The 12,231-nt window shown below is 41.8% G+C and overlaps 3 protein-coding genes across 5 annotated transcripts in view; 2 read left to right on the forward strand and 1 right to left on the reverse strand.

Moving 5' to 3' along the window:
* The window catches only part of tgds (TDP-glucose 4,6-dehydratase), an 88,590-nt gene extending 86,783 nt beyond the window's left edge, over positions 1–1,807 (reverse strand). For all 3 annotated transcript variants that reach the window (XM_078221649.1, XM_078221647.1, XM_078221648.1), the window contains exon 1: positions 1,687–1,807. In XM_078221649.1, the coding sequence (XP_078077775.1) occupies positions 1,687–1,769 (83 nt within the window). In that variant the 5' untranslated portion in view covers positions 1,770–1,807. The remainder of the gene's footprint in view (positions 1–1,686) is intronic.
* Positions 1–12,231, forward strand: part of gpc6a (glypican 6a) — a 1,457,751-nt gene that overhangs the window by 1,424,858 nt on the left and 20,662 nt on the right. The window lies entirely within an intron of this gene.
* gpr180 (G protein-coupled receptor 180) overlaps positions 1,964–12,231 on the forward strand; it is a 174,055-nt gene continuing 163,787 nt past the window's right edge. The window contains exon 1 of the mRNA XM_078221646.1: positions 1,964–2,380. Coding sequence (XP_078077772.1) covers positions 2,242–2,380 — 139 coding nt within the window. The 5' untranslated portion in view covers positions 1,964–2,241. The remainder of the gene's footprint in view (positions 2,381–12,231) is intronic.

Here is a 12,231-nt window from a genome sequence, read left to right on the forward strand (position 1 = left end):
CCTTCATAATCTTGTATACCTCTATTAGATCTCCCCTCATTCTCCGTCTTTCCAAGGAGAACAACCCCAGTCTACCCAATCTCTCCTCATAGCTAAGACCCTCCATACCAGGCAACATCCTGGTAAACCTTCTCTGCACTCTCTCCAATGCCTCCACGTCCTTCTGGTAGTGCGGCGACCAGAACTGGACGCAGTACTCCAAATGTGGCCTAACCAGCGTTCTATACAGCTGCATCATCAGACTCCAGCTTTTATACTCTATACCCCGTCCTATAAAGGCAAGCATACCATATGCCTTCTTCACCACCTTCTCCACCTGTGTTGCCACCTTCAAGGATTTGTGGACTTGCACACCTAGGTCCCTCTGTGTTTCTATACTCCTGATGACTCTGCCATTTATTGTATAACTCCTCCCTACATTGCCACTGCCACTCTGCCTGAGATCAATGGGGGAGAAGGGGGGAGGGGCCCACGATCAGTCTAGGTGGCGGAGGTGGTAGGGAATAAGGCAGTCAGTAATGTTGTCGGGGCGGGGCAATGTCTGTGGGGGCGGGGCAATGTATGTGGGGGCCAGTGGGAGGCATTAGTCGGCCCGGGTGGGATGTGGCAGGGGAGCAGCATTCTATGATTTTTTTTCTGCGTATGCAGTTGAAGGCGGCACTCGGGGATGCAGGGTTTTGGGCGCGTTAAGCCCACACGCTTCCACCGCGTGATTCGGACTCGCTGATATTTTTGCAGGCAGATTGTGTATCGCGGCGCCTGAGAATGGGTCTAAACATCAATCTGAAACATTCCCAGTTTCAAGTTTGTCCTCCACTTAGAATCAAAATGGTAAAATAGGGCCTGATTGGTCAAGGCATTACCTTGAGGAATGAGTCAGGGACAGGCAGGTACCCATGATCAGCAAAATCTTTGTTCCCATTGGATGTACTGACATTCGGCATGATATTCCTCACCACTTCAGACCTGTGCTCAGTGCTGTGTAATTCTGCACAACAGCGACCTATGAATTGCAGCATTTCTTCCCAAATTGCCATCTGTGACCAGCATTGTTAATATTTATAATGTACTTGGTGTATCGATGACCTACAGAGTTTATATTTATAATCTTTTTCATGATCTTCAGTGTTTATTAATCTATAATCAGTCTGTGAATTTATAAACCAGTGTCCATGATCTACACAAGGTTTATGTACTTATGAACAGCCTCGGATATACATAATTCACAGTATCAATGATGTACACAGTATATATCTATAATCAGCCCTGTGTATTTATAACTCAATGTCAATGATCTACACAATGTTTACATACCTATAATCAGCCCCATGTATCTGTAGCCCAAACAGTGTCAATGATGTAGTGTTTATATATCTATAATCAGCCCCGTGTATCTATAACCCACAGTGTCAATGATATTTATATATCTATAACCCATAGTCAATGATGTACAGTGTTTATATATCTACAATCAACCCATGTATCTATAACCCATAGTGTCAATAATGTACACTATTTATATATCTATAATCAGTCTCGTGTATCTAAAATCCACAGTGTCAATGATGTACACAGTATTTATACATCTATAATCAACCCCGTGCGCCTATAACCCAGTGTCAATGATGTACACGGTATTTATATGTCTATAACCCAATGTCTACATGCACGCTGAGTGGTACATACATAAAGCCAGCTCCCCCAGTCACGAGCAGCCGCTTTTTGAATTCGCCTCGCGCCCTCTCATTCCAACCGCCATCCGCCGACATCTTCAACCCCGCTTTACGACTGTCGCAAAGTACACACGTTTACAAATTTCTAAAACGTTATACGTCAGGCAACTTAAATTAAAAAGTCTATTACTGTTAAAAATTACAGAGTCAAAAGTTAAAATACGTATTGGCTGTGGCATTTATTTTGTTCCTGCTTCTTCCAGATGCCGTTATTTATCTTTATGATAGTTGTTTTGCAACCAAATTCTGACTCCCATCTGACACGTAGAAAAACACCGGCAAAGCTGATGTTAAAGAAGATGATCAAACCGGCAGGGTCCCGTCCCTATTTGCTGCCGATTGGTTCTATTTTAACACAGGGCCACTCCTGGCTTTCTCTGCAGTTGGGAATGGTTATCGTGGGTGTCAATTATCCGCACCATCAGCTTGAAGTGAGAGGCAGGGCTCCAGCTGCTGAGCCAACGATAGATGTGGTGGAGAGTTCGGGCTTTTCATAACAACTTAAACAATGGCGCTTTTCTTCCTTCTGACCACCTTTGCAGAAGTGATGATGCTGCTGTGCGAGGGGAAAACAGTGAACGGATTTTTCAGTAGCGATATCGCGAGGCAGCGTGGAGGGCAGTATGTTGCTAAATTTCTCTTTCATGGTAGGTACCCGTCAATGATTTGTCTATCCAATAATTTCAAATACATTTTGCAACGACTACGTTTTGAAGCATCCCCAAGTAATCCGATTTTAGCCGTGCTCACATCTTGCGTTTCATGTTAGTTGTGTAAAAGATGCACATCTGGAAATAGCTCGGCGGCAGTATAAATTAAAGCAAAATGTAAAGAAGTGGAAGGTTAATTGGCAACGGTGGCTAAAGATCAGTGGCAAGTTGCCTTTAACTGTAGTGCAACCTAATGTTTTATTATTATTCATTTTTGCTCTGAATAATCCAATGAAGATATTTTATCATTTTGATTTATTGTCACATGTATTAGTATACAGTGAGAAGTATTGTTCCTTGCGTGCTATACAAACAAAGCATACCATACATAGAGAAAGAAATGAGAGTGTAGAATGTAGCGTTACAGTCATAACTAGGGTGCAGAGAAAGATCAACTTAATGCAAGGTAAGTCCATTCAAAAGTCTGATGGCAGCAGGGAAGAAGCTGTTCTTGAGTCAGTTGGTATGTGACCTCAGACTTTTGTATCTTTTTCCCGATGAAAGAAGGTGGAAGAAAGTCTATCTGGGGTGCGTGGGGTCCTTAATTATGCTGGTTGCTTTGGCGAGGCAGTGGAAAGTGTAGACAGAGTCAGTGGATGGGAGGCTGGTTTGCATGAATAGCTACATTCACGACCTTTTGTAGTTTCTTGTGGTCTTGGGCAGAGCAGGAGCCATACCACGCTGTGATACAACCAGAAAGAATGCTTTCTATGGTGCATCTATAAAAGTTGGTGAGAGTCATATTGGACATGCCAAACTTCCTTAGTCTTCTGAGAAAGTAGAGGCAAGCATGAAAAAGCAGTAAAACTCTTAATATCGGCGAATGTGAAACAGGAGGCCATTCAGCCCATTGTGCCTGTTCTTTGGCAAAGTCACTCAATTAATCCCGCTCTTATCTGTAATTTATTTACTCTTCAAGTATTTATCAAACTTAATGTTACCACTGAATCTTCCTTAGCCCCTATTGCATTCTACATTATGAAAATGTTGCTGTGTTCATCAAAAATTGTATCCTCATATCAGTTTAAATTGGTGTTCACTGGACAGTACTCCAGCTGAGGTTGAAACTGTTTTATAAAGATTTGGCATAACTTCCTTGCTTTTGTACTGTGTTCTTAGTAAAGCCAGGGATCCAGTATGTATTTTAACAGTCTAAGTTAGCCCTCCAACAATGAACTGTTTTTATACTTGATTGTGCCTTGTCCTCTTCATAACTATTTTAAATTGGACAATGTTATAGCCACTGCTCCATAAATGTTTTCCCACTGAAAGAGGATCTATTTGCCCGAGTTTGTTCACCAGAATTAGATCAAACTCTGCTTCCTTCCTTGTTGAACTGGAACCGCAATGGTCAAGAATGTTCTCTTGTACACATTTCAGGCATTTCTCCCTTTTTTGCCCTTTAGATTGCTACTATCCCAGTCTATATTACGATCGTTGAAGTCACCCATTTACACTAGTCTGTAGCTCTTGTATCTTTCTGGAATTTTCCTCTTCTCTCCACTATTTGGTGACATACAGGAATAGTGTACTGTTCCTGTAATGCTTCTTAATTCTAACAAAATCGACTCTGGCCCAGATTATCACTATAGCGGAGTGACTTTCGAAAATAGTCACAAAAATAGTGGAAATGCTTGAACATGGCACATCCCATTTTTGTGAGAGCAGGAATAGGGGAGGGGTATGTTTTTTCCCTGCGTAGTTTACTGAGGCAACTGGGTATTTAAATAATCAGCTACCTCCACTGAAGTGGGAATTTGGCAGGCCAGGGGTATAAAACCGATGTGTAGGTAAGAGTAGGCCTGAACTTTATGGATACTTTTTGATAATGTGGAGATGTCGGCGTTGGACTAGGGTAAGCACAGTAAGAAGTCTCAACACCAGGTTAAAGTCCAACAGGTTTATTTGGTAGCACAAACTTTCGGAGCGCTGCACCTTCATCAGGTGAGTGGGAGTTCTATTCACAAACAGGGCATATAAAGAATCATAGAATCCCTACAAAAATAATTATTTTGTAAATTGGGTTTGTGTCTTTATATTCCCTGTTCGTAAACAGAACTCCTACTCACCTGATGAAGGAGCAGCACTCCGAAAGCTTGTGGCTTGTGCTACCAAATAAACCTGTTGGACGTTAACCTGGTATTGTGAGACTTCCTACTGTACTTTTCGATAGCCAGGGCACCTTTGGATCTGGTCCCAGGACAACTTTGGTGACGGTCAGAAGCACTTTGGAAATGTTAAAATTAGGCATGAATGTGCATAAAAGATGCATAAGCTCATTACTGTCAAACTCATTTGAACTGCAACAGACTTGTTAAAACTGACGGAAGCACCTGTTTAAAAAGAACTGTTAAGTCATTTCAAAGTGCAGCCCTTTAAATCATTGAAAATAATGTCTGGAGTATTTTTTAAAAAAATGCTCTGACAATGGATAGGGGCTTCCATTACTGGATTACTACTGCATGACTGATTTCACAACTATATTATCACAATAGGGTGCTTTCCATTTCAGTTTGACAGCTACAAGACTGTTTAGTGAACAGCTCTCATTTGCCGGATATAGAGCTGGATATAGTTATATGGCTTTGAACTCTAATGCTGGTTGGTGGAAGGGATTTTGCACAAGAATTCATAGAATTCTATTAATTCATAGAATCCCTACAGTGCAGAAGGAGGCCATTTGGCCCATTGAGACTGCACCGACCACAATCCCACCCAGGTCCTATTCCTGTAGCCACACTTATTTACCCTGCTAATCCCCCTGACACTAGGGTCAATTTAGCATGGCCAATCAACCTAACCCGCACATCTTTGGAATGTGGAAGGAAACCCACGCAAATACGGAGAATATGCAAACTCAACACAGACAGTGACCCGAGGCCGGAATTGAGACAGCAGTGTTAACCTCTGTGCCATCGTGCTGCCCCGTTTGTTGAAACGTTTGTTGTGATATGGCTTTATTTAGTTCAAGGAATATAAATGTAGTCAATGGATTTTTATGAATGAGTTTTTTACAATATAATTAAAGTCTACAAAATATACTTGGATTGGCATGAGTTAGCACTAAGGGTGCATAGTGAGGGCTATAAATGGCCGCTAGGTGGGTACTGAAGAATATGTTGGCATGGCGGTTGTGAAGGTTCCTGGGGGTGGGTATACGGGCATGGAGGGTATGAAATAGCTGGAATACTGTGTGCAGTATTGGTCCCCTTATTTGCGGAAGGATATATTGGCCTTGGAGGGAGTGCAGAGAAGGTTCACCAGGTTGATACCAGAGATGAGGGGTGTTGATTATGAGGAGAGACTGAGCAGATTCGGTTTGTACTCGTTGGAATTTAGAAGGCTGAGGGGGATCTTATAGAGACCTATAAGATAATGAAGGGGCTGGATAGGGTAGAGGTGGAGAGATTCTTTCCACTTAGAAAGGAAACTAGAACTAGAGGACACAGCCTCAAAATAAAGGGGGGTCAGTTTAGGACAGAGTTGAGGAGGAACTTCTCTCAGAGGGTGGTGAATCTCTGGAATTCTCTCCCCACTGAAGTGGTGGAGGCTACCTCGTTGAATATGTTTAAATCACGGATAGATGGATTCCTGATCAGTAAGGGAATTAGGGGTTATAGGGATCAGGTGGGTAAGTGGAACTGATCCACTTCAGATCAGCCATGATCTTATTGAATGGCGGGGCAGGCTCGAGGGGCTAGATGGCCTACTCCTGCTCCTATTTCGTATGTTCTTAAAGGCCATTGGAGTGGATACGGAGGCATAGTTTGGCATAGCGGGTATGAGAGGCCATGGTGTTTAATGCAGGAGCATAGGTTGGCAGCAGGTCTATGAGGGGCCATGGGGTTGGGTACATTGAGGTGGCATGGATGGGTCATGTGGCGGCCGGGGGGATGGTGTGCCGGGTGGAGGAGGCAAGTGAGAGCTGGACGAGGCAGCCAGTCTGCACTCCTCAGACTGCGATAATGACCATTTTTGTGATGTTGTTTGAGGGATAAATATCAACCAAGACACCAAAGTTGATCCTCCCCTGAGCTTGTTCAAAATAGTGCCGTGGATTCTTTTAAGTGTACCTTAGCAGGCAGCTGGGGCCTTGATTTAACATCTCATTTGAAAGACAGTAATCCCAACATTGTCTTGAGGTGGGACTTGAACTATGAACCTTGGGACTTGGAGGCAAGAACGCTATTAGCTGAGTAACTATTTTCAATTTGGTATACTGCATTCGCTTGTCATACAGTCTCTTTAATAATTAGTTGCTTTAATAGATGTGCCGTTTGGTCCGTTTGAGGTTGTGCGGTTGTTTGAAGGCAAGAAGTGGGAGTGTGGGGACCATTGTCCGCAGCAAACTACCCAGCCTTCAGGAGAACAGTGACCACGACACCACACAATCCTGCCACAGCAACCTCTGCAAGACGTGCCGGATCATCGACATGGGTGCCATCAACTCACGTGGTACATTGGGGAAACCATGCAGACGCTATGACAACAGATGAATGAACACCGCTCGACAATCACCAGGCAAGACTGTTCTCTTCCTGTGGGGGAGCACTTCAGCGGTCACGGGCATTCGGCCTCTGATCTTTGGGTAAGCGTTCTCCAAGGCGGCCTTCACGACACACGACAGCGCAAAGTCGCTGAGCAGAAACTGATAGCCAAGTTCCGCACACATGAGGACGGCCTAAACCGAGATGTTGGCTTTATGTCACACTATCAGTAACCCCCACAGCTTGCCCCCTGGACTTGCTGGCTGTCCTGTCTGGAGACAATACACATCTCTTTAACCTGTGCTTAATGCTCCCTCCTCCACTCACATTGTCTGTATCTTTAAGAACTGGTTGGCTGTCAAGATTTGCATTCTAATCAGTATTCTGTAACTTGATTTTGTGTCTCTGCGCCCTGTTTGAGAGCAAATTTCCACTCCATCTGACGAAGGAGCAGTGCTCCGAAAGCTAATGGTATTTGCTACCAAATAAACCTGTTGGACTTTAACCGGGTGTTGTTAAAACTGAAACTCTGCTAAGTCAGACATTTTAAACTGCCTAAAATCAAGGTCAATTTTTTTAGCAATATAAAACGACATGGAATCTGGCAGTCAAAAATGCAGAAAATTTAAGGCGAGGCCAGAAGACAAAGCTAAACGAAGACAATTTGTCATCTTATTCTAGGAAGCTTGAAGTATTGAAGAATGGACATTCATCAACAAATATGGGCAAGCAAAAATCTGAATTATCTGATCATTTGCTGAGTTGTGGAAATATCACACAACTGCAAAAGTTGAACAAGTGGACTCTAAAGTGACAATGGAATTATAATATATTGGTAACTTTGTTGAAGTAAGGGAAGTAACCGACCCTGAAGACTGCATTATAGCTAAAATCTGTTTCATTGGATATGATAGAACATTTCTTACTTATATTTTTTTGTTTATTTAGTAATACGGAAAATTTCAGAGAAGAGTTTGGGTGGGAATTTCTGGCTGTGCTTGCCCCAAAACCAGAAAATCCCATCCGAGGTCAACGGACCTTTGCATGGTCCATGTCCCGCCCACTACGATTCCCATGGCGGGCAGGACAGAAAAATTCCCCCTGTGAGTTTGGAGGCCAAAAGCAATTTAGAGATTTTGATGTGTCTGATTTTCTGAGGATGAAAAAAATGGAAATGCGAAATTGGTTGATCTTTTACAGAAACCACTATGGCAGTCTACAGTTATGTTTGCAAATTATTCCCTGATCCTAATAAAGGAAAACAAATATTTGTTGATGGGCATTCTAATTGGAGAGACATTGGAAGCAATATTGCTGATCATGAAAGTTCCAAAGTTGATATTAATGATGTATGTAAGTTTGTTAAAAGTTGTAAATTATCTGGAAGAATTGATTCTGTTAGCAGCTTGATTTGAAAAGCAGTATTCTTACTGGAGGAAAATACTGAGACGCATTGTTGCCACGGTCAAACTGCTATCTTCTTTGGGACTATGTTTAAGACAACACAATGAGTCATCATTGTCACATTGAAAGGGGATCCAGAAGGCAGGAGTGTCAGCCTCTTCAATTGTCCAACAGGTTTGAGGTTCTCCCAGCTTGTTTGGATGAGAATGGGGGCTGCAAGGTGGATGAGCTTACTGACCATGGCATCATGATACAGGAAGCCATTCAAATCAGGGGAGCACATAAGAATATCGTGATAGTCGGGGGCAGTATAGTGAAACGGAATTAGCACTTTCTCTGGAGTAAGGATCGGGATTCCAAACGGCTGTGTGACCTGCTTTGTGCTCAGGTTCAGGATAGTTGCTTCGGGCTGGAGTTCTAGGTCGATTTCTTTGTTTTCTACTGCTAAGATCCCACACTTCTGCATGTCTGGAAACAACTGTTTTGGAACTAATTGCAAATTAAAGTTTGGACATTAAAAATGATCATGAGCAGAGCTTTGATAATAGCATAAATATGGCAGGAAAATATTCAGCTCTATAGGCAAGACTGAACAATGCAAACCTCTCTGCTTTATTAATTTCATGTTCCTGCCAATCTTTAAATTTAATCTGCAACTGGATCTTGTGAGGGAACTACACATTTTTTGATTTTGTTCAAAGCATGCAAGTCTTTTTACGGTTCCAACACCGGTGGAGTATGCTACCATTGCGAGTGGAGACCTGTGATTATTTATCTCTCTCTCCGCTTGCATTGTCTGTACCTATAAAGACTTGATTACCTGAAAAGGCTCACATTCCAACCATTACCTTGCAATTATGTCTTTGTCTATATATGCTGTGTTTGTGAAACCTATCTCTCCACTCACCTTATGGAGTGCGCTCCGAAAGCTCGTGATTTCAAATAAACCTGTTGGACTTTAACCTGGTGTCTTGAGACTTCTTGCATTGTCTTTTGAGAAAAAGAATTTCAGAGACTCCCACAGTCCAAAGCTGTGCGGGCTAGGTTGATTGGCCATGCTAAAAATTGTCCCTTAGTGTCCTGAGATGTGTAGGTTAGAGGGATTAGCGGGTAAATGTGTAGGGATATGGGGGTAGGGCCTGGGTGGGATTGTGGTCGGTGCACACTCGATGGGCCGAATGGCCTCCTTCTGCACTGTAGGGTTTCTGTGATCTGTGACTCACGACTCTCAAAATATTGCTCCTCATCTCCATCTTAAATGAGCAATCCTTTATTTTTAAAATGATCCCTGGTTTTAGACTCTCCGACAAAAGGAAAAAAACATCTGCTCCACGGCAGCCTGTCAATACCTCTCCGGTTGTTAAAGGCTTAGATTAAAGTCACCTCTTACCCTTCTAAACTCTAGTGGGTATAAACCTAATCTATCCCACCTTTCCTTATTAGGCAACCCACTAGGCACTTATATTAATCTAGTAAATCTTCTCTAAACTGGTTCAAACGCACTTACATCTTTCTTTAGATATGGAGACCAATACTGTACGCAACACTCCAGATGTGGTCTCACCAATGTCCTGTACAACTAAAACATAACCTCCCTATTTTTGTAATTAATTCCCTTCACAATAAATAACAGATGATAAACCTATAGTTTCCTGCTTTCTGTTTACCTCTTTTGGGGCTGGAGATGAACTTGCAATGGAAGGAGTAGAATTCAGTGGTCATGGTGCACGTATGGACGAACAACATGGGCAGGACAAGGAAGGAGGTTCTGCATAGTCAGAATGAGGAGCTGGGTACCAAATTTAGAAGCATATCCTCAAAGATAGTAATTTCTGGATTATTACCTGAGCCATGTGCAAATTGGCATTGGACAAATAAGATTAGAGAAATGAATGCATGGCTCAAAGACTGGTGTGGAAGACACTGGCACCAGTATTGGAGAAAGTGGGATTGTCGTGTTGGGATGGTCTACATCTGAATCGTGCTGGGGGTGAGGTTCTAGCGAGCGTATTACCAATAAAGTACAGAGTTTTAAACTGAATAATGGCTGCAAAGGATCAAATTGGGGAACATATGGTATGCCAGAGAGTAGAGACAAGGAGAAGGTACTGATATAGTAAATCATAAACAGACTGTGGCAGGCAGGGACAGGGAGTACAGCTCAGTGTAAATCAGCAGGTAAGGCTCGACGTTAGAAAAATAATAAAAGGACAAAACTAAAGGTTCTGTATCTAAATGTATGTAGCATGTGAAACAAAACAGATGATTGGGCAAATAGAAATTAATAAGTACAATCTGATGGTCACTTTAGTCTTGTTAAAGTTGTACAAGACATTGGTAAGGCCACACTTCGAATACTGTGTGCAATTCTGGTCACCCCATTATAGAAAGGATATTATTAAACTAGAAAGAGTGCAGAAAAGATTTACTAGGATGCTACCAGGACTTGATGGATTGAGTTATAAGGAGAGGCTGAATTGACTGGGACTTTTTTCTCTGGAGCGTAGGAAGCTGAGGGGTGACCTTATAGACGTCTATAAAATAATGAGGGGCATAGACAAGGTAGATAGTCAATATCTTTTCCCAAAGGTAGGGGAGTCTAAAACTAGAGGGCATAGGTTTAAGGTGAGAGGGGAGAGGTACAAAAGTGTCCAGAGGGGCAATTTTTTCACACATAGGGTGGCGAGTATCTGGAACAAGCTGCCAGAGGTAGTAGTAGAGGCGGGTACAATTTTATCTTTTAAAAAGCATTTAGATAGTTACATGGGTACGATGGGTATAGGGGGATATGGGCCAAATGCAGGCAATTGGGATTAGCTTTGGGGTTTTTAAAAAAAAAAGGGTGGCATGGACAAGTTGGGCCAAAGGGCCTGTTTCCATGCTGTGAACCTCTATGACATGGCTACAGAATGACATAGCATATTGGGACCTGAATATTGAGGTGTATGTGACATTTCAGAGCGATAGGAATTTAAGAAAAGGTAGAGGTTGGCTCTGTTAATTATATTGCTGTTTTTACTCTTTTGTGGAACTGTTTACTTCAAAGAATTAATGCTGTCAGCAAATTGCTGCAAAAGCTTGATGCAAATTTATTGAATGCTGCTCAGTTAGCCTCAGTTAAACGTTTTGTTATGGAAGTTCAAAATGAGAATAGCTCGGTTGAAGCAGAGGCACTCACGTTAACAAAAAAATAAGTTCCTCTGATATATTTGATGAGAAGCATCAGAAAAACTGTTATTTTTCAGTGAAACTAGAGGCATGACATCAATCTAAAAGGAAAGAGAAAATCATCATTGAGACCATCAGTGTTACATGTGACAAAGTAATGGTGCAATTGCAGAGCAAGGTGAATCTCTGAAGAAAACTTTATTTATTTTGCATGTTTTTTGACAGAAGTATGGATGAAAATACTAAAAGCCAGTACAGTAAGAAATTAAGTGAATTCTACCAGGAGGACATAGACACATATGAAGACGAAGTGAAACATTTCACTCATTTTATTGAAAATGATGAGGTCTGGTCTTAAAAATCACTAGCAGATCGGTGTAGACTTGTATGCGATGGTTTTGTAGGCTATCTTTCAAAATATAGAAACTATTCTGAAAATATTTTTAACAATACCTGTCAGAAATGCTTCTGGTAAACATTTTTTTTCCTGTATTGAAAAGAGTTAAAATTTGAAATATGATGAGTCAGGAACATCTGACAAGTTTGGAAACATTGACAATTGGAAGTGCCTCTTTACAAGGTATTTCTTAATTAATTTAGTAAAGAAAAAGAATCTTAAAAATCTGTTTCTCTTCCACATTCTCTTGTTTAAATTCTGTTTTTCAAAATGGACAATTGCTGGGCTGATGAAATGGCTGTAGTTGGTCACATGTAGGTAGATCTGGAAGA

Source organism: Mustelus asterias, chromosome 10 (genome assembly GCF_964213995.1).
Source record: "Mustelus asterias chromosome 10, sMusAst1.hap1.1, whole genome shotgun sequence".
NCBI lineage: Eukaryota > Metazoa > Chordata > Chondrichthyes > Carcharhiniformes > Triakidae > Mustelus > Mustelus asterias.